This window comes from Mandrillus leucophaeus, unplaced genomic scaffold (genome assembly GCF_000951045.1).
Source record: "Mandrillus leucophaeus isolate KB7577 unplaced genomic scaffold, Mleu.le_1.0 Scaffold756, whole genome shotgun sequence".
NCBI lineage: Eukaryota > Metazoa > Chordata > Mammalia > Primates > Cercopithecidae > Mandrillus > Mandrillus leucophaeus.
In genome coordinates, this window is record NW_012108208.1 from 920,477 (window position 1) to 942,782 (window position 22,306).

The following is a 22,306-nucleotide window of genomic DNA, read 5'->3' on the forward strand; positions in this document are numbered from 1 at the left end:
GAATTAACCTCTCTGTCTCCCACACTTCCATGACTCTTGTTTCATATTACTCACTGCTTATATGGAAGCCCATTCTATTTATCAGAAATATTTATTAATTTAATTTATCTGTCTCTATGACAAAACTGTGAGTTCCTCTAAGACATTTGCCTTTGTGAGTACTCTACTGTGTCTAACACAGTTCTGGGTATGTGCATAGTTACTCAGTAAAAGTTTAAAAATATGAACTGAATTGAATCTGTACAATTTAAATGATCTATTTACTCTTGTAGGAGCCAAAAATGAATATTCTTTGTAATCACTTCACTAGGCTCTGAATAACAAGCATGCAAAGATCAAAAGTGGTTTAAAGGCAAAAAAATTACCTAATTTAGTTGTTCACAACTATTACATGGATATTTTATAATTTTCTACTTAATTTTGTCTGCAAAGGCACAATGGTGTGCTTATTTTGGCCGTTGGTATAACTGGCTAATTTGCTGATGGAAGCCAGCCTTCTCCTACTTTACACCTGGGACATGTCTGTTTACAGGTTTCTGTTTAACGAGCACTGTATGAATCGGCCTAAACCTCATCACAGGGAGGAAAAACCAAACATTCTTAGGTGTCCTGCAGACCCCCAACCACTACCATCCTTAAAAGTAACACTGTAAAGAAGTCTAGGAACAAATATTGTTTGAAAAAATAAATTAGGTTATTATTATAAAAGTAGTTCATGTCATTGTAGAAAATTAAGGATGAGTAGATAAAAGAAAGTAAAAGCAAGAAAATACAATCACCTATAATTCTACCACACAGAAGTAGCCACTGATACATTTTCAGGTATGTTTTTCCAGATAATTTTTCTCTGTGTGTCTGTGTGTACATCCATACAAAAATTTATATACTTCAAATAGAGTTTACAGTTTTTCCCTTAACAACATAACATGAACATCTTTTCATGTCAGTAATTTTCTTCAGTTGCACCATTTTTAATGTCAACATTATGTGGAAATACTGTAATGTACTTAACCATTCATAAAATTTGAAATCTAGATAGATCACCCTCTTCATTATTATAATCAGCTCTCTTTGCTAAACTCTTGTTCACACTCATGTCTATCACTGAACTAAAGTTATTAATTTTTTAAAGGATTTTAAAAAGTATTAACAAATAAGCATTGTTTTTTCCTTCTGACAACCAATGGATTTAAAATTGTCAGTTGGATATTGCTGTCCTGACCTCAGTTGGAACTATAATTTTGGACTCCTAATTTGATGATCAAAATCACACAATTTAAAAATTCTATACATATGTGCATGACATATATATTTAATACAACAATTGTAGAAGAAGGGAGAAAATAAACAGCACTGCTTTCAAGGGCCACGGTGATTGCCACCAACCAAATCATCCTCTGGAAATTGTTTCTAGAAAAGTCTTCAGTGTTTGGATTCAGTGTAGTTTGGCAGTAAATCCAAATTCAAATAGGGCCCCAATTCTGGGCTCTGAACTTATGTAGTAATTACATTAGAATTAACATAGGGCAAATTCTCCTTAGCCATCAACTGATTTGGTCTAATAGAACTTTGATGCCATCTACTCCTTCTGTAGGGCAGTTCCACACACAACATTTTGGTGAGGCCTGAATGCATCCTCTAAATTAGATTGATCCATTATTAATGCTGAAGCCATCAAAACCCAATGATATTGAGACTGTAGTAAGTAAGGTGGAAGTGGAAGAAAGCTGCCGTGCGTTGCAAAATATTTGGGAAGTGGAGACCCAATGGGGACATTCTGAGAGGATAAAATAGGTTTTGTTTTATTTTTTAGTGAGGAAGTTGAGGAGAAGAATGCTTGTGCAACAGAAATCGCAGCAAGTGGAAAAAAAGGATGTTGGCAGAAAGCCCTAGCAACCACTGGCGTAGGATAATTAACTCATTACTATGGCATTTACTGAGACAGTTGGCTTCTAGAATACAAAGATTTTCAGGATAAACTAGCCATTATTTCATCAGATTTCTCAAAACTGCTGATTTGTATGTGTGAAATTTTCTGCTGTGAAACTGGGTTTGAAACTGGCTAATGAGTCAAACTATGAGTTGAATCAGCTATACAGCAAGTCTTTTAACTAATCTTGCAGATAAATGCCTAAGTTACCTGATAACTGCCAGAAAACATTCCAGGCCAGAAGATATTGATGTGGACAGACCTACATTAGCAGAGAGATGTTAGTCCCTTTGCAGAAAGGAGAGTGGGGTCTCTGAAACAGAAATCTCAGCATGTGTGTGAGGAAGGGCAGAGGCAACTGTCAAAGCCAGACAAAGAGGCTGGGTTCAAACTTGAGAAGTCCCTGAGTTAAGAAGTCCAACAGCCCTGGAACTTAAAATTAAAATTAAAAACAAGTCCAACAGAAAATTTGTTTTGACTAGTAATAGAAAAGCAAAGTTCTTGTATTGATATCCTTGGTTAAAAGGTAGGTAGTTGACTAAAGGTCTCTGCCTTTATTTCTCTTCTCTGCCTTGACACAGGGACAGGCAGAAAAGAAGTTACTTGGCAGAGGTTTGGGGTGGTCTTGCTTTCCTTTTCATACTTTGAATTTTATATGAAATGTTCCAAAGACAAACAGTCGTGCTAAAAATAGGTCTTTTGAGCTAGAGGGCTAGTATATTTTGTAATCTCTTCTGAAATTCTTCAGAAAGCATAGACTAAACACTATGATTTATATTGTTGAAATATAGAGAAAGTAATATGGAAACTCTTTGGAACAATCAATGAGATTATAAGAAAAATTCATAATTTTTTAATGTACCCATGTCAGCCAAAAAATTATATTTAAAGGCTTGTGGTTGGGCATGATGAATGGGGTAAACATTTTATGCTTTGATCACTTGAGTACTCACTGTGAGGGTGTGTGCGTGAATGTGTGTACATGTGTGTTTATTTCTTCTTCCTGTACATACTCAAACTGAGAGCTTATAGCAATTCTCATAACTTTTTCAACAAGCATTCATATCCTTTAGGCCTAATATCTAAAAGAAACTACTGACATCAGGGATGACTTAGCATACCAGCTGTTTTTTTCCCGATTTAATGACACAATTGCAAAGTTCTAATCTTCACTGATACAACAAAAACTAGAACTCATTGAAAATAATTTGAAAAATGAGGAAACGCTTTTGCAAAAGAAAGGAAAAGAAAAATTTGCTAGCGATGATAAATGAGAGGAAAAAAGAAGCGTGAAATGGAAGGCACAAAAAGATGTGGTGGGCAGGTATGTGACAGTACACTTGAGCGGTAACACAGGAATTAGGGACAAAACTGGTACAACATAGAACAAATATCCATGAAGTCCATCTGTGTTGTAAATTCTGGTGTTTCCAGGATTTAATCACTTGACCACTGTAATTCCCACACTTTTTCCCTTGGAGAATGTCACTTGTTTTAGTACTCTGATCATCACATCTAAGTTAAGCATTACTGTTTAAATTTCCAATGATTTCCCTTCCCCACACACATGAAGTCAGTTCTTCTGGCATGGAGCTCTCCATGGCTTTGCCTCTGCACCTCTTTTCTGCTTTGCTTCCTGCAGCATGGCACTCCAGGAGCTGTTCGATCTCATGGCACATACTATGCTAGTCCATATCATGTTTTCTTCCCCAGGATGTCTCCATGGAACCCCATGAAGATAGTAAACATACAAAAGGTTAAAAAACAAACACTTCCTGCCTGAATTTCAATTGAGACATCAATTTCTTAGCTATCAGATACCAAAGTGAGCAGGAGATGGTTTGCCATAGATGAACTTCCTTTGCCAAGATGAACTTGCAAAGGAGGATTCAGCGAACTGTTTCACAGTCACCTCTGTTGACCTCATGCCTGTGAAACCTAAAGGAGCTGTGGCAGCAGGAAAGTGATGGCTATGTTGGGATGAATCTGTAATCCCATAGGTCTTGGGGGTCAGGGATGCTTGAATGCTTCCTATGGACCAGCTGTGGACCCTGTGAGGTGGTGAAGCTAGTGTAAACATATCTATGACTCTGCCTGCACGGCTGAAGGGCAGAATACGGAGGTACACTCTGGATGCCTCGGGGCTCAGGGATGAGTTGCAAATCACCAAGTGGGACAGATGCAACTGGATTGAGTGGTTTTCAAGAGAGAATCTCCCCAACACGACCATCATGAGAATAGCCTGAAAAAGGCCAGGAAGGTACCTGTAAGAGTGCCACATTATTATATCTAGAAACTCGAAAGAATGTAAAGTTAGTCTATGATGGTACCAGTTCAAGTACACCTTCCTCCTCCCTTACCTCTCCTCACCCATCCTCCTGAGGGTCAGGAGCTGGCTGGTGAGCTGGTGTCAAGGAGGAGTCACATTCCAGCTGTGTGACTTTGGATAAGTTACTTAGCCTCTTTGTTCCTTGGTTTCCTCATTAGTCAAGTAGGAACACTTAAACCTACTTCATAAGTTGATGTAAGTATCATATTAACTAATATAAACAAGTTGTTTGGAATAATGCCTGGCTCCTAATAAGTATTCAATATATTGTAGTTATTATTGTTATTTTTAGGAAAACTGGAATGAATTTTGACTAAACTGCTAGCTGCTAAAGGCAGTTCCCAAACTAGATGAGTGCTTCAGATGTTCATTGATCTGTGAAGTGATGGGCCTGCCAGAGTCCTCATCTGGAGACAGGGCAGGATCTTTGCACTACTAAGTGGACCGATGCTCCCCACAGCATTATGCTGCAGTACGAATCCCAAGAACCATAGACAATAAGCATAAGGAAGGGAGCAGGAGTGAGTGCTGATTTTAGGAAGCAGAGCCAGTTCTGGAAACATTTTTAAATTGTTAATAATTTCTCACTTGTCTCTTTTTTTCTTTTTAAGTAACTGCCTTTGTCAAAAATCCAAGGTGCCCAAACCAATGTTAAGTGACCTGAGTTCCAGGAGATTCTCAAAACTCAGCCGAGTTTGGATTTTGCTGGGTATGCCCAGGATGATGGAAACAAGCGTGAGCCCTGGAGTGGGGACAGGTCTTTGGGTGCACCATCTATTAGCTGTACCACTAAGTTCCAGACTCCAGACCTTAGGGTCAGTGCAGGCTCTCCCCTCCATCACCCCTAACTCTCATCTTGATAGCTTAGCCCCACTATCTCCAACATTCAATTAGCCTTTTCTTAGTCACTTTGTAAAACTCTATCAGGCCCCAGTTTCTACCTCTGAAAAAGCTTCTAAACTCATTTTTATTTCCTATTTCTCCAAATCAGCTTACTAATAATTTCAGATTAGTCTTCCTAAAACATGCTTAATTGGGTTTGGTTTACAACACAGTTATCAATTCCTCTGTTTTAAAACATTTGTTTCTTCCCAGTTGCCTACAGAAAAGACCTCAAATTTCTCAATCTGACGGTTTGCCTGGACAAGACCTACCTTGTCTTACTCCAGTTATTTTTATTTTTATAAGAACCATCTGCTCCTATCAAAAGGAATTAACTCATTTTTAAACTGACCCTATTAGTTAGCTCACCAACTCTTGCTCCTGTGGTTCTCCACTGCTGGGCTGCTCTCCTGACCCTGCCTCCACCTAACCAATGTTTACTCAGTGCAAATCCCATCCCTTCTCTAAGACTTCATGGATCACTTACCCATCCTGAAGTTGTTCATCCACTCATTTTTTTTCAATCTATAAATATTTACTGCTGCTCATGTATAAAGCACTGTATTAGATGCTGGGGATATAGCAGTGAACAAATGAGACAAAATTCATGATTCATAAAGGAGAAAAGTAAACAGGATAAGGAAGGAAAATATATTGTATTAAATATAGGGTTAAATATTATAGGGATAAAACAAAAACAGCAAAAGGAAGACAGGGAATTTTGGGGAGGCTGCAGCACTGGCAATGCCTTACTTATATCTCCTTGATTCTGAATATTCTTTGACATGTGGCAGGCCTTCTGGTGTAAGCATCTCTGATTTTCTACCGAAAGGCTTTCTCTGACCACTGATGGCTGCTCTGCCTACACACAGACAAGGCTAGAAGTGCCAGGAATTAACACTCCCAGGAGCATCTCTTAGCCAGTGTCTAACAGGAATTGAGGAGGGTAAATACTCCTCCCATGGGACAATGTGTTCTGTACAGCCTCCCCAAGGTCCCAGTGGGAAATGAGCCCCATTTGGCCACAGAGTTAACCCACTCATTAATGTACCCTCTATTGCCTTCTTTCTCTGTCTCATTTCCCCTTTCCCTTACTGCTATTTCAGGGTATCATCTCCCAAATCAATACCATCTAAAAATCCTTTTTATCAGGCTCTGCTTCTGAGGAATCCAGTCTAAGATCGAGGTGGTGAAGGAAGGCTTTACTGAGTAAAGTCTTGAAGGACATGAAGGAGCAAGCTATGAAGTTATTTTGGGGAAGAGCATTCAAGGCAAAGTAAACAGCAAGAACAAAGAACTTGACACAGTAGTGCTCCTGGTTTGTTCAAGAAAGAGTGAAGAGGCCAGAAGGTAGAAATAGATGACATCAGTGAGAATGAGGGCCAGCCGCTGTAGGACCTTTTAGGTCATCATGAGTATATTAGGTTTTAATCAGAGTGAGAGGGGAAGCATTGGAGGGTTTTGAGTAGAAGAGTGACATAATTTGACTCATATTTTAAAAGGATCACTCTGGCTGCTTGGTTGAAACAAGGTAGAGGAAGAGAGATGGGTCACAAGACAGTTGTAAAAGTCCAGGGGGTTATTGACAGGTTCTTGAACCAGAGTGGCAGTAAGAGAGGAGATGAGACATGGTCTAATTCTAGATGAATTTTGAAGGCAGAACTAAATAATGTGCTGATCGATCTAATATGGGAATTAAGAGAAAGAAAAAAGTTAAGGATGACTCCAGGGAATTTTGCCTGAGCAACTGGAAGGTAGAGCTGCCATTTTCTGAGATGAGATAGAATACAATGGAGAAAGTTTTAAAGAGGAAATTAGGAACTCAGTTTTGAACATGCTAAATTTGAGATCCCTTGTAGACAATCAAGTAGAGATTTGAGTGCAGAATTGGAGAAACAAAGGAGGACTTCAGGGAAAATGTCTAGGCTGGAGAAAAAAATTTGCCAATCATCAGCATGTAGATGGAATTTAAAGCCATAAACCACATCAGATTTGCAATAGAGCTAATGTGGACAAAAGAGAGAAGAAGACCACAGGCGGAGCCCTCAATTACTTTAGTGTTTATAGATGAGTATTAACCAGCAAAGGAGACCGAGAAGCAGCAGCCAGAGGATTATGGGGAAAACAAAGAGTGTGTAGAGTCCTGGAAGACAGAAAGCACTGTTTTTGTCAAATGCTGCCAACAGGTCAGGGAAGTGAGTGCCTCCCTCTGCTAATATCTAAAGCAATTAATTGTTGCATAACTAATTAGCACAACTAATCATGACTGCCTTCTGTCATGATCACTTCTAGTGTTGCCTTGAAATAGATCTTTGATTGTTATTTGTGTTTTATGTGTTTATGAGTCATTTTCTTGGCCACATTATAGACTTTACTAGGGCAAGACTGTGACATAAATTTCCTTGATACCCACGCAGAGCTCAGGAGCAGGCACTGCATGCAATAGGCACTTGACAAACGTTTAATCTTTTAATTTGCATATTCAACGAAAATATCACATTCTTCATGAAATATAGCTCAGTTAATCTGTCTGGAAGTGATCTGTCCTTTCTCTGAACCCCAATTGCACTTATTGTCTATACTTATCAATTATCACTTTGCATTACAAGTTATCTTCTCATAGTTAAAAGAGGCCTCTCACTAAGGATTCTTAGTTTTTTTGATGACACAAAAATGTGTTTCATATATCCTTACATACTCTAAATGACCTAAAATTAATTATTCAATTAACTCATGTAGTCATCAACCTTGCCTGTGTCTAAAGTGCCTTATGTAAGTGCATATTAATAAAATAATTATTTTCTTAATATCTGCTTCCTTTCTGGCCCAGTGTTATTGTTTGGAGTCCAGAATTTATGGCCGTGTACTGATATGCATGGTTATTTTGATCTATGCCTGAATAAAGCTGCCTCAACATTGCTGGCATTTCATTAGAGAAGTTTATGGCAATATTATGATAATCACAGCCACTGAAATTTTGTTGCTTATTCTACACACACACACACACACACACACACACACACACACACATACACAGAAAGCAAATGAAAATTGTGGTTTATGCATCATCTCCACTCTGGGAAGTAAAGTAATGAGCACAAGATCATCTTGCCTAGGCTGAGGGATGACTTTCCTGGATATTAAAACAGATCTGCTTAACATATCTATGTTTTTCAATTCTGGGCATCCCAAATCCTGCACTGAATTGGGAAATACATTCATTTTTCTCCTCACTTGGTCCAGCAGATTCTGATCTGGACTATAGATTATAAAAATTAGAGAACACTGAAGCTGTCCTGAAATGGAGCTTAGGAGCTGTTTATAAATGTAACAGCAAGGAGGACAGTTTCCATCATAAAACTGTACTACAAGGATAAAAATGAATGCCTCATTTTTTTGAGTTGAGACTTTCTGAACAAGCAAAGATAAGAGATTTCCTTCCCATAAAAAGAAAATTCATGTAGTAGAATATTGATGCATCACTTTCATACCCAACTAAATCTGAATCCAATATGACAGCAAACTCTATGTTTTCCAGGTTGACAAAACAGAAATGTCCCTCCAGGGGAAAATGGGAAAGTAAGTGAAGTGTGATGACTGGGTTTCAGTACTTGAGAAAGAGGCCAGTTAGATATTATGTATCAACATAGTCGCACTGTGGTTGGCAACACTGTGCCTTTTATTTTTAAATTTAATGTTTCACATCTATAACCTCCTGTTGGAGGTTAGGAACTGCCCTTATTAACACACAGAAAATCAAGAAAAAAATTATTGAGTTTTTTTTTTTTTCTGACTTTATGAGACTTCAAGTATCTGGCCTTATTATGGAGGAACAATGGCCCAGACTATATAATAAATGCTAGGATTCCACAGAAAGGGTGAAAATCAAGTCTTTGATAAAATAAAGAAATGGAGTTCTAACCTGGACATACAGATTACAGGATTCTTTGTTGTGATGCATCTTACTCTTCATGAAAATTGGTATTTGTAAAGGATTGAAGAATATTTGTATCGATAGTTAAAGCAGACTTCCAGCAGCAGTATAACATTTTCAAGTCAGCACCTTAGTTTAGAAAAGCCAGTACAAAGTAGAATGAGAAAGGCAGGTATATTTCTTTTGAGTCATTTCTCCCAGCATCTCAATTATACTTGGCAGGAATTGCTCTGTTTTTCTCAGATTTTTATTTAATGTAGTGAACAAAATCCCTGTTTTTCTCTGGCTTTTAGGGCATCTTTTACTTTGGGATTATCAACCTGGTTTGGATATCTGTACTCACTAAAGTCTGTGAGGTCTTGTGACTGAGGAGTTTGATCTCAGGAACTGCCTTACTCTACAGTAGGTGGGACTGGATCGAATAGGAGATGGAAGTGGAGAAAGGGACTTAGCTTTTTCATCAGTTTGTTTTACAGTTTACATGGATTTCTGGTATAGCCAAGATACACAGGAGATTGTTATACATTTTATACATTATAAAATTTCTTCCAAACAACCTAATGTATACCCTTATTCTTAAAATGTAGTCTCTACCTCTCTGAAAACACAATATTTAAAAATCAATTGGAAACATTTGGGAGAGTAAACAAGGTAAAGGATCAGAGGAAAAACTTTATCCTTATATGTAAAATTTTACATGTGTATTTAAAAGGGTAATTTAAAGAGAGAAAGAGAGGAAGATGGAAAAATAAAGGCATTATGTTTTTAATTAAAGTTCTTATTTTGAATTAATTATAGATTCACATGCAGTTGTAAAAAAATGAAGCAGAGAGATCCATGTACCCTTTACCAAGTTTCCCCCAAGGGTAACATCTTGCAAAACAATAGAATGTATGCATTGGATTTTGATGTTGTGGGGTAGAATGTATTATAAATGGCATAAGGCAATTGTTTGCATAAATAAGACATGTCTGTGAGAAATCAATACCTTAACTCCACTTAGTTCAGGGCACTTTCATGAAAGAGACAGAGTTTTAGAGAGTAGCCAACTTTAAGAAAGTTGTGGTCAGTGAGCCAAGATGAAATGTGTTTTCAGGCCCAGACTACAATCAGAAAATTCTGGAAGTGAGCAGAGATGGGAAGAGTAGCTGGGTGATTTAAAAAGAAGGAGAGAGAGAATTCCACAGTTGCCTATTAAGCAAAAATGAAAGACCATTCTTTCTGGAAATAGTAAATGTCTTTTAGTGAAGGTAACAGCTGGAGAAAACAATTTTGACAAGAGTCCTCTGTGAACATTGAAAATTCATGCTCAAAGATATTTGCTTACATCTGGTTTCTTCTATCTGTTATGTGGGCAAAATTTTCACAAATAACTTTGAGAAGCTTCATTTATCTATCTATCCACCTATCTATCTAGGAAAACTGGCTATATTTTGATAATTACTAGATAAAATATTTTTGCCTTGGTCCTTTTATCTTGTATTTCAGTGAGCTACTATAACAGTAATTCTGTCCTTTGCTCAATGAAAGTAGCAAAATTTCATTACATTTCATTGTCTGAATTCCTGTTATGGACAAGTGTGGGTCTGAGGAACTGGGCTGGGAGAGAAGGGTGGTAAGAGTATTCAGATAGAACTGAGGGTCATCTCAAAGAGTGCATCTAGGGAGTAACGCTAAAATTTAGAACCAAGCAGTGCACCAGGGCTGCTGCAGAGCCGCTAGGCACTGTATAATTTCTGAGAGTACCGCTCCACAGCAAGACAGCCAGGGACTGGATACAGAGGTATAACCTAGCTTTGAGGTGTTGTGACAGACACCAGGGATGCCCAACCAGCTAGAAAGGATCGGAAGAGAGGGCAAGATATGGAACCCTGGAAGATTTCCATGACATGTGCTGAAGCTGTAGTTCCTGTTGTATAGGACAGCAATGGGCTCACACTGGTGAAGGAGCAGCCATGAAAAACACAGCAAAGGGATATACAAGTTTCACTGAATACTTTGGCAGTAAATATAGCTTAAAATGCACAGGAAGTCAATGGAACTTTCGCTATCTCTTTATTATATACCAATTTTCATTGTATTACGGTCTTTGAACAGTATTTTTATTATTATAGTACATCTATATCCCCCTCCTCCCTGTCTCCTTTCAGGGATACTTGAATCTATACTGCGTTCTCTGGGAGTTGGTGAGCTCTCTTCACATGCAGCCTTCTCTGTCAGGGTTGACATGATGGCTGACGCTATAGCAACTTGGTTTGAGGTGGGGGATACAAGCAGGAAGCTGAATGCCTGAGCCCTGGAGTGCCTTCTCTCCCTTGCTCCTTTGAAGAAGGGGTCAGTTGAGAATTTTCCCTCCCTAACTCCCTCTCTTTTGTGTTTCCCTATCCCGGGGCTTTCCTCACCCACTTTGGACCCTGAGGGAGAGATTTTGTAGGATGTAACACAGAACAATTGCTCAATACGGTCCCCACCATCCTGACATTGAAACAGCCCACTGCTAACCAAAGTACGACTGATAACACCAGTAATGGGCACCATTTTACATTCAAGAACTCTGAATTCAGAGAGAGCATGAACATCAAATTTATGGTCCTTTATTTTAATAAATTTTTTAAAATTTCTATTTAAATTAATATTTGTTATTTTTGGCTGAAAATAAAATGTGTAAATATATTGTTGTCTTCAGAGGAAAATATTCCTTAATGGCATACAGTCAGCCCTCTGAATCCTTGAGTTCCATGTCTATAGAATCAGTCCTCTGTGGATCAAGAATATTCTAAAAAATACATCTGTATTGAACAGACTCTCTTTCTTGTCATTATTCCCTAAACAATATAGTATAACAACCATTTACATGGCATTTACATTGTATTAGGTATCATAAATAATCTAGAGATGATTTAAAATACACAGGAGGATGTGTGTAGGTTATATGCAAATGTAACCATTGCATTTCATATCAGACACTTAAGCTTCCATGTATTTTGGTATCCTTGGTTGGTCCTGGAATCAATGCCCCACAGATACTGAGGAGAATTGTGTATGGTATAATTACAATTCCAGAAAATATTTCAGTATGTTTGTATAAACAATAAGCCAAAATAATTATTGTGCTTATTTCTAAGTGGCAAGACTACTGGTGATTATTTGCCTCTATATATTGTTTCTAGTGAAAATTATTTATATAATGTTGCCATATAGTGTATCAAAATTTTAACAGAAAATTCCAATTGGATTTCTGCCAATACAAAATTATATTTTTTAAACCATTTTTTAGCAAACACAAATTTTTGAGCATAAGGCACGTTATTAAACCAAATATGAGCAAATTCAAAATAAATACACATAACTTTCTTGTTATAGAAATAAAATCTACCAAGTGTGTATTCAAACACATACACTTAAAATATCGTTGGAAGGGTAAAAAGATGCTGGTACTGGAGTTTGCCTCTAGGGAAGGAAACCGAGTAGCTGAGGGGTTCTATAGCCCCCTTGAGATCTTTGGTAGATTTGCACTATATGAATTTTAGCAACTGAAAATAATTAAAAAACAAAGAAAAATAAAAATAAGTATAGTACTCAAATTCCTCCAGCTATTCCTTTCAATCACTTTTTGTCCTTTCCATTGTTAGATTAGTCTACTCTAGTTTGATTTATTTTGACTTATAGCCAAAAACATAGAGTATCTCTCATTACCCTGTTTGGATAATAAATAACTAGAACCTGTTTCCCCACTAAATGTTTCAACACTAACTGTTGTGAATAACATTTGCCTTCTTTGTAAAACCTCTCACAATGCTGTTATTAAAGAAGAAGTAACTGCTGAGTGTGATATATTATTGGTTCAGTAAAGGTCTGACACAGAAAAGCCTTGAAGTTAAGATAAACGTTTACAGCACGATTGTCACAGAACAGTTGTCAGTCAAGGGTTGAATCCAATCATTTGTTTGTACACTGATTCATTCACAAAAAGTTCACTCAGGTAAGCCAGGTATGTCTGGTACTTTCCTCAGTTTTCAACTTCTTCATCCAATTTTCACTTACATAAAAGACTTGTTTTGTTCTGTTTTTACTGGGAGTGGTCTGAGTTTGATTTTTTATAGAGAAAAGATGATGAATCCTATGATACCCAAATTCTCTCCTAGGTTAACCTGTAGTTGTAAAATATTTATTGATGTTGCCCCAGGTTTAGCTAAGCATGGTTTGCAGATTGTTGCTATAGTTATCTGAAAATTGTGTGTGTTAATTTACAAATTTTGTCAGTGATGACAGGTGGTTTGTGCTCAAAGACACTGGTAGTTAAATGTCCAGAAGGGAGGTGAGAACAGGAAAGAACTAATGAACATTGAAAAGGTGGTGAACTGAATGAACTGGTGGTGTCAACTAAGTACCTCAGCACTCATTTAAATGCTTATGAGAGTCATGAGTACCTGAACATTTATTTGTTTAATCAAAGGTTAAAAGTTTTGAGAAGTGGGAAAAAGGCAGATCTGACATGAGAATTCTGAGAACCTTAAGACAATTGCTACTACCTTAGTCGAGAGAACTATTAGAATGAAATTAAAGTCCAAAATGAGGAAGGCAGAGAGCAGACAGGCATTGAAAGACACCTAAACAACAAGGTACCAAGTGTGAAAAATCAACAATCTATAAACAATTCAAATAAAACAACCTAGAGAATGTGAGTTAGAACTGTGAGAATTGTAATTCACAGCATTGAGAGCAAAAGCCAAATGTGCCAAATAAACGACCATAAATGTTACTATAATGGAAAAGTTTCACTTGACAGTCTAAGACACCAATCTGAGAACTGCTTGTAAGAGTTTCGTAGGAAGCCAAAAACAAGTAAAGAAAAATAACAAAAAGTAAAAACACAAACGAAAATTGGAGAGCATATAGAAGAATACAGCTCAGCAATGACATTCATTTTAGTGGGGCTAGTTTGACTCACCAATGTAGCAGATTATTTAAATTGGCAACATTTTCATACGAATAAACTCATTCCATTTGATACAAATGTGGACTAATAATTCAAAGGAAGACTTTTCTTGTATGTTTGGTGTTTTTGTCTGGTTGTTTGCTTGTTTCTTCTGGAGACAAGGTTTCGCTCTGTCTCCCAGTCTGCAGTACAGTGGTGTGATTATGGCTCACTGCAGCCTCAACCTCCTGGGCTCAAGCGATCCTCCCATCTCAGCCCCCCAAGTTGCTTGGACTACAGAAGCAAGCCACCACACTTGGCTATTTTTTTCTTTTTAAATAGGGATGAGATCTCTCTATGCTGCCCAGGCTGGTCTCAAACTCCTGGCCTCAAGCAATCCTCCTGGTTGTGCTGATCTTCCCAAAGTGCTGGGATTATAGGTGTGAGCCACTGCAACTGGGCATGTTTTTTACTGTGTTTTATATTGATCATTAGCCAATCACAAGGACAGATTTTTGATAAATTGTGCTTATTTTGAAACATGCTTTAGTCACAAATGCTCTTATACCTAGTAAATATTTTATATTTAATTTTAAAATAGACAGTGAATATAGATGATTCCTTAAGGATCGAGGAAAAGGATTTTTTTGGCTTGTTTGTGTTTGATTTTGGTTTTTAAGATAGTAGATAATGGTGCTATGAAATATTCAATAAGGAGGGTAAACTAATTATTCAGGAGACAGAAAGGACACAGGCCAGAGTAAAACCCTTAAGTCTGAGGGGGTAGAATCCACTGCACTAGCAGAGAGGTCATCCTTCAGTAGAAGCGGGAACCATTGCTTCTGGTATTAAGAGGAAGCCACCTTACACAGGTAGAGATGCAGCTGGTTGGTAGATTTGGTGTTGGGAGTGTGCACATCTTATTGTTTTTAGTTTTTCTATGAAATGATGGGAAAGGGCATAGGCTGAGAGAAGAAAAGGGGGTGTTTGACATGTGAGGAAAAGGATGTGAGAGAATCTCCTCAGAAACATTACTGGGGGCCCCAGTAGCAAGTGGTCATGAATTTTATAAGAGATTAATTCTGCTGCACAGGTGAAGATGTGAAGTAGATGAAAAATTGAACCTCACCCGAGTAAGTTGCTGCAGGGGAGTAAATGGAAAGAAAGAGAGAAAAAGGAATTGAGATCATTTGCAAGGAGTGATTATAATGAAGGACCCATAGAAATTAAAGCATCTTTGGGCCGGATGAAGAGTGAAATGGTAGTAAGGTCCATAGCTTGGAGGTCTCGGCGCCATCAGAAGGTTGTCAGAAATGGTACCAGTGGGAGTAGGCTTAGGCATCAGAGAATAGTAAGCTTGAAATTCTGATTTTGAGGGGACGAAGTTGCTGGTAATGACAAGTTCTAGGTTATGACCCTGGCATGAGTGGCTGAATGGGATTGAGGAAAGATTGTTGGATATGAAAAAGTGAAAGAACTGAGAGGCCCAAATGTTGCATGGGTTATTTGCATGAATATTGAAATCACCTAAAAAAGATGTCAGAATTAGGGAGGGGAGAGAGAGAGTGAGAGAGTGAGAATACGTAGACACAGTGGGCTAGGTTCCAAATTTTTCAAAGAATAAGAGTTAACAGGTAGGACTGTACCATGAGGAAAGGTAGATAGTGACAGAGTCTGATGCCATGTGCATTTAAAATCAACATTTTAATAAGTATGTAAATGAACATGTTAGTAACCATTGATATCTGTCAGAATAGCAGTTATATCAAATACATATGGTTTATATGTTAATAAAATGAAATAAAACACACCAGAAAACATTTATATACTTAGCAACGACACTAAGGAGCAAATTTTTATCATGACCATCAATATTACTTCTACTCTACATCACAAATAAGAAATTTCCAGGTTTTCAGAAAGTGCCTGGTAATTCTGGCACTGCGGGAGGGAACTGTGGAGGATTAAACGAGAATGCTAATGAAGTGTTTGGAGCAGGATCTGACATATAGTCAGTACTAAATAAAAGTCATGAGGCAGTCAAACTGAAGACGACTTCCTGTGTAAGAAAAGGCTTCCATGCCTTCTTTGCTACTCCTCTTTAAACATTGTCTTAGATCAAAAAACAATTTTTGGTATCAGAAATGCCTTGACCTATACTGGTTTTCCCTAATTTGTAGTCCAGATGGTTTTTAAAAAAATATTTCTGAGAAGAGTACTGTATTAAGAAATATAAAATCTGCTCCTGAATGTTGTAAGTAGTTGGGGGCACAACAGGCTAGAAATGCTTTTATAATCATGGGTAACATATTAAAATACCAGTCTCAGAATCAGTAAAGTTGGATATATTTGACTAAACATGGCAAAAACAAAATAAACATACATCTTAAACAAGGTTAGAAACCAAAAGATGTACCAGAAAAATTATTTGCAACATGTAGGATGGAAAAAGAATATCTCTAATATACAGAAAGTTCTCATAAAATAATAAGAAAAATGTTAAACCATCATTTTTTAAAAGAGCAAAAAACATGGATATGAATAACAGAAAAAGCCACTGAATATATGAGAAGATATTTGTCAGAAGGAGTCAAAAGAACATTTATGAAATCAATAATTCTCAGCATTAAAGAGGATGCAGAGAAAATGCTCTCTGAATCATTATTAATAGGAATGAATATTAAAATCATATTGACTTTCTGTTTGGCAGTTGTCCGTTTTATTCAAAATCTTAAATATGCATACCCTTTGACCTAGCAATTCAATTTCTAGGAATTTATTCTAAGGATATAAGGAAACAAACACCCAAAACATCTTAGCCACTGTAATAGTAGACAGATAATGAAAAATATTAGTACTCATGAAAAGATACATGTAACAGATTTCTGGATGAAACAAGTATGTTACAAGATATTATTTGTAGTTTTGATCACATTTATGTAAAAATATATGTGCTTGTGTATGTATGTGTATATGCATATGTATATGTAAGTGTTCAAATAGATATCTGAAGGGATATATCTGATCGTGTTAATGGTAATTTTCTTTGACCGTGGAATTTCTGATCATTTTCACTTTCTAGCTTCTGTTTTTCTATATTGTTTGAATTGTGTATTTACAACCCTAATGATAAGTTATCACTACTTAGAGTCTTTGCCCTTGTAGTCCACTTTGCCTGGACCATTGTGTTACCTACTTCAGTTCTCTGCTCAATGTCCTCCACTGGAAAAGTCTTCATTTGACACTCTATTTGAAATAGAACGACCACCCTTTTGTCCCCATATTTATTTTTTTCTTTTCCTTTTTTTTTTTTTTTTTTGAGACTGAGTCTCTCTCTGTTGCCCAGGCTGGAGTGCAGTGGCGTGATCTCAGCTCATTGCAACCTCTGTCTCCCGGGTTCAAGCAATTCTCCTGCCTCAGCCTGCCAAGTAGCTGGGATTACAGGCGTGTGCCACCATGCCCAGCTAATTTTCTGGTATTTTGTAATTTTGTAGAGATGGGGTTTCACCATGTTGGCCAGGCTGGTCTTGAACTCCTGACCTCAGGTGATCCACCTGCCTCGACCTCTCAAAGTGCTGGGATTCCTTCCAGGCATGAGCCACCATGCCTGGCCTTGTCCCCATATTTCATTCCTTTTCCCTGCTTTAGTTTTCTCAGCTATACTTCACACCATAAAACATATCTTAACGTGTTTGCTTATTTATTTATTGTGTATTGTCTGACTCCTCCTTTTCTGCACTAGAAAGTGAACTCCACAAGGGCAGGACTTCGTTTTGTACTAAACTGTAACCCCAGAGCTGAGAACAGTGCTGTTTTGGGGAGAAAGACACATCATCCCGCTGATACACCTGAGTGCTTCAATTTCATGGTGCTAGTGATCCTATTTAGGATGTAGGAGAGAAAAAATTGAAAAAAATAAAAATCTCAAATATGCATTTACCTTTTTATTTCTCAGGGGCTGAATCACTTCCCTAACACACAGCTCTAGATCATTGAGATAATCCTTTTCCGTCTGTATCAGCTCCTTGATGATCTTTTCCCGCTTTGCCATCATCCTCTTCATTTGATGCTCTTCCTCTGAGGTTAAGGTCTCAGCTACAGAACACTCACCCTGTGGAGTCATCTTTTCTGTTAAATGAAAACATATGCAGGTGAGGCATTCTCCTGAGGTTTCTTTTTCCTTCATTACAAACAAACAACGCCTTCGCAGGACTTTGTTAACAAGGAGAAAGGCTGAAGGTATCTTCGTGATATGTTCTTAGGAAGTGATATATGGACATTCCCTTACAAAACTATGAGCAAGAGGAAAAATAGGAGTGAACTTCTTCTAACAAGTGAGTTAAATGATACTCAATTATCGTGGCTTCTTTAAAATATCCCATTGCTTGTAGCTTAGCCTATAAAGCCAGTATTCAGCCTGGAGGTCAAATACATTAAAAAAACAGTTCAGAACTTCCGTTCACATTTGCTTTTAAATCAAGGGAAGAATTTTAATTAGTAAATGAAGTGCCTCTAATTTTGTTTGTCACCGTTATTAAAAATAATTACCTCTCATTCTCAGTGGGTAATACCCAAATCTCAATGAAATGGAAAACAATTGCATGATTGGAGTTTTTCTTTTCAATTCACTATCAGACTCCATGAGGAGTGAAGCAGTGGTGGATTAAATAAATTTCAACTGAAATTTTTCATGGTTCATCTTTTATACTAAGCATAACTTGTTATTTCAAAATTCTTGAACTGTCAAACAGAAAGTTTTAATTTAAAAAGTCACAGTACTGGGGAGATAATGAGATAAACGGTAAGCCTCACACATAGCAAAAGCTTATATGAAGTATTCAAGTAAGAGAGCTAAATATCTTCAAGGACGAACTCCCCACAGCAATGTAAAATTTTGGAAGCCACAAACCAGATCACAGACCATGAAATCAAAGGGGCGATAAACATCAGGGCAGTGTGTGAGTCTGTGTATGTAAGAGTGTGTGTAAATAGATTTGCTTCAAGCTTGAAGCTTAATTTTCATCTTAGTCTCTGCAGTTGCAGAAGTAATTATATTTCATTTAAAGTTAATATGATTCTAGTAACTGGTATATGAGACATCTTCAATGTTGACACCACTCCCTGAGAACATGGAACTTTACAAAAGGGCCTATAAAGAGTCTGTACAGTAAAAAATAAATGTACAGGTCACAACATATGCAAGTGGAAATAAAGAGTGTTTTCTTGGCTGACTCCAGGAACAAAGCTAAGACAACTAGAGAAACAATATAGTAGAGGAGTTAATGGTGTGATGTCAAGAGACTGCCCCAGGAATGTGAACAGACACTTTAAAAAGTAATGAGCTCTCTCTCTGGCCCACTGACTTCAGCATTTCAGGCAGAGGCTCAATATTCAAACATCTGTGGAGAGTAATTCCAACATCAGTTTGGAAGCTATACTAGGTTGATCTTTGGACAATCCAGACCTGCAGGTGAGTATGTTTCGGAATCATTTGCCTCCTACCAATCCTTCCTTCATTAGGAAAGCAGGAAGTTTTGACAAATAGCATCCAAAAGCACATGGTTTTATGAGATTTGGGCTATTTAGTGCTAAAGAAATAATCCACATGAGGCCGGGTGCAGTGGCTCATGCCTGTAATCCCAGCACTTTGGGAGGCTGAGGCGGGCATATCACGAGGTCAGGAGATCGAGACCACCCTGGCTAACACGGTGAAACCCCATCTCTACTAAAAATACAAAAAATTAGCCGGGCGAGGTGGCGGCGCCTGTAGTCCCAGCTACTTGGGAGGCTGAGGCTGGAGAATGGCGTGAACCCAGGAGGCGGAGCTTGCAGTGAGCCGAGATCGTGCCACTGCACTCCAGCCTGGGCGACAGAGCCAGACTCCGTCTCAAAAAAAAAAAAAAAAGAAAAAAGAAAAAAGAGAAAAGTAATAATCCATATGAGCTATATAAGAACAGATAATCTATTCAAGGAGAGAGAATGAATGCATGAGATGTCCTGGAGCCCTCAAATCTTGATCTACATTATGAGAATTTGGGGGTGCTTGCTAATTTGTGTTTTTGGTTTTTGTTTTTTTCAGAAACAGGTTCTCACTCTGTCACCCAGGCTGGAATGCAGTGGTGCAATTGCAACTCACTGCATCCTCAAACACCTGGGCTCAAGCAATCTTCCCGCCTGAGCTTCCCGAAGCACCGGGATTACAAGTGTGAGCCACTGCACCAGCCTAATTTGTAATATTTTTACTGGAAAGTAGAAGCAGCCTGCCTCTCAGTGCCCCAAATTTGAAAAAGCAAGTTACAATCAGGTGTCATTACAATGAATTATTTTGGATATGAAAGAGGAAGACAGGACACCTTATGAGGGGAGCTACAGTGAAGAGGCTGCATCTACCACCATTGTGGCCCTTTCTTTTTAAAAATGTGTATATTCAAGATGTACAACATAATATCTTGATGTATGTATACATAGTGAAATGATTGGGTAGGGGGTGGGAGACTGAGGGCGGAAAGGTGTGAGGGAGGTCCTTTACTACTGGGGTATGTGAAATAGAGCACAGGAGGAAATCTCACGAGTAAGAGAGATGATAAACCAGTATGGACACTGCCCGATTATCACTTAAAGTTTCCTTGAAAATAAAAATGATGCTGATGAAAAACTGCTCTGACTGACATTTGCTTTTCCAGGTTCTAAACTTTTTATGCCTTATAAGATTAATCTATCAATTATTTGGGATCCTAGCAAGGTGAAGGAAGTTTTTCCTGATTGTCGGCAAAGGAATATCCCTAAAACGTGCATTTGGGTTACTTTTAGTTCTCAATTCCAGGACTCAATCACTATGTTAACTTAACCTGCTTCACAGACATTTCCGTTGTTGCACTTTAAAATGTACCACATCAGATTGTGTCCATTAAAAACTGCTTAGATTTTCCAATACTGCTCAACAACTTGTTGAGAACAAATTTGTGGGGGCAAGGTGGTTGAAGTGTCAGTGAAAATACTCAACTTCTCCCTCACGTATAAAAATCTCTCAGGGAATTTAGAGTTGAGCAACCTTATGAGATATCTTTGCTTGCTCTTTTGACTCAAGTTTATGGTAGGAACAAAGACTTCACTTGCATCATTTTATGGTCAGGTTTCTAAACACTTCCTATGTTTGCATTTCTTAAACCTACAAACTTTCTGCGATGCACAGTGGACACATTTTGTTTTTATAAGATCTTTCTCTGCATTTAAACATTTTATCTTTTAAAAGTTAGTTATACCTAACTTTTATATATAAAAGTATTTGTAACTCAACAATATTACCAACATATATAACCCAAATCAGCAGTCAGCTATAGCCCATCTTTTATTTCTGGATGAAGCAACAGAGGGGGCCTGGCACGGTGGCTCATGCCTTTAATGCCAGCACTTTGGGAGGCCAAGGTGGGCGGATCACCTGAGGTCGGGAGTTTCAGACCGGCCTGACCAACATGGAGAAATGCTGTCTCTACAAAAAATATAAAACTAGCCGGGTGTGGTGGTGCATGACTGTAATCCCAGCTACTTGGGAGGCTGAGGCAGGGGAATCATTTGAACCCACGCAGCTGAGATTACAGTGAGCCGAGATTGCACCATTACACTTCAGCCTGGGTGACAGAGTGAGACTCCGTCTCAAAAAAAAAAAAAAAAAAAAAAAAAAAAGAAAGACAGAAAAAGAAAAAAGAAAAAGCAGCAGAGAGGCTATTTAGGAAAGAAGGAAAAATAGTTTTAAGAATAAATGTTTTCCAATAGTTCGCATATAATAAAACACAATGTCAAAGCCAAAGTGAAACTAAGGTTAAAAGGATGTTCAGATTGCTATAACAGAAATATGCAGCTATATATTAAAGCAGTACCATGTAATTGACTTCACTCTGTATTTCTTTCACACTCAAGCTTTATTTTTCCAGTGGTGGTGTGAAGTTTTACTATTCTAGCCACAAAATTCATTAATAATATATGTGGAGATTCCTGGCCAAGGAAGTTTATATAAAAAGAGGTTGTTGCAGTTTGAGAAAAGGATAATCTGACTTGAGATCAGCTCTGCCACTCAGCTGTGAGAACACAGTAGAGTAATAACTATTAGTTATCCTCACAGAGCCTTGGTTTCCTTACCTGTAAACTATGGATGAAAACCAACACATTGTGATCATGAAGACTGAATTAAATGAGCAGCTGCATGTGGAAGTTCCTTGAGATCTTTTTTTTTTTTTAATTTATTTATTATTATTATACTTTAAGTTGTAGGGTACATGTGCATAACGTGCAGGTTTGTTACATATGTATACTTGT

General features: G+C 37.8%; 1 protein-coding gene across 1 annotated transcript in view; it reads right to left on the reverse strand.

The window, feature by feature from the left end:
• The window catches only part of ARHGEF38 (Rho guanine nucleotide exchange factor (GEF) 38), a 136,645-nt gene that overhangs the window by 78,184 nt on the left and 36,155 nt on the right, over positions 1 to 22,306 (reverse strand). The window contains exon 2 of the mRNA XM_011966325.1: positions 17,934 to 18,121. Within this exon, the coding sequence (XP_011821715.1) occupies positions 17,934 to 18,121 (188 nt within the window). The remainder of the gene's footprint in view (positions 1 to 17,933; positions 18,122 to 22,306) is intronic.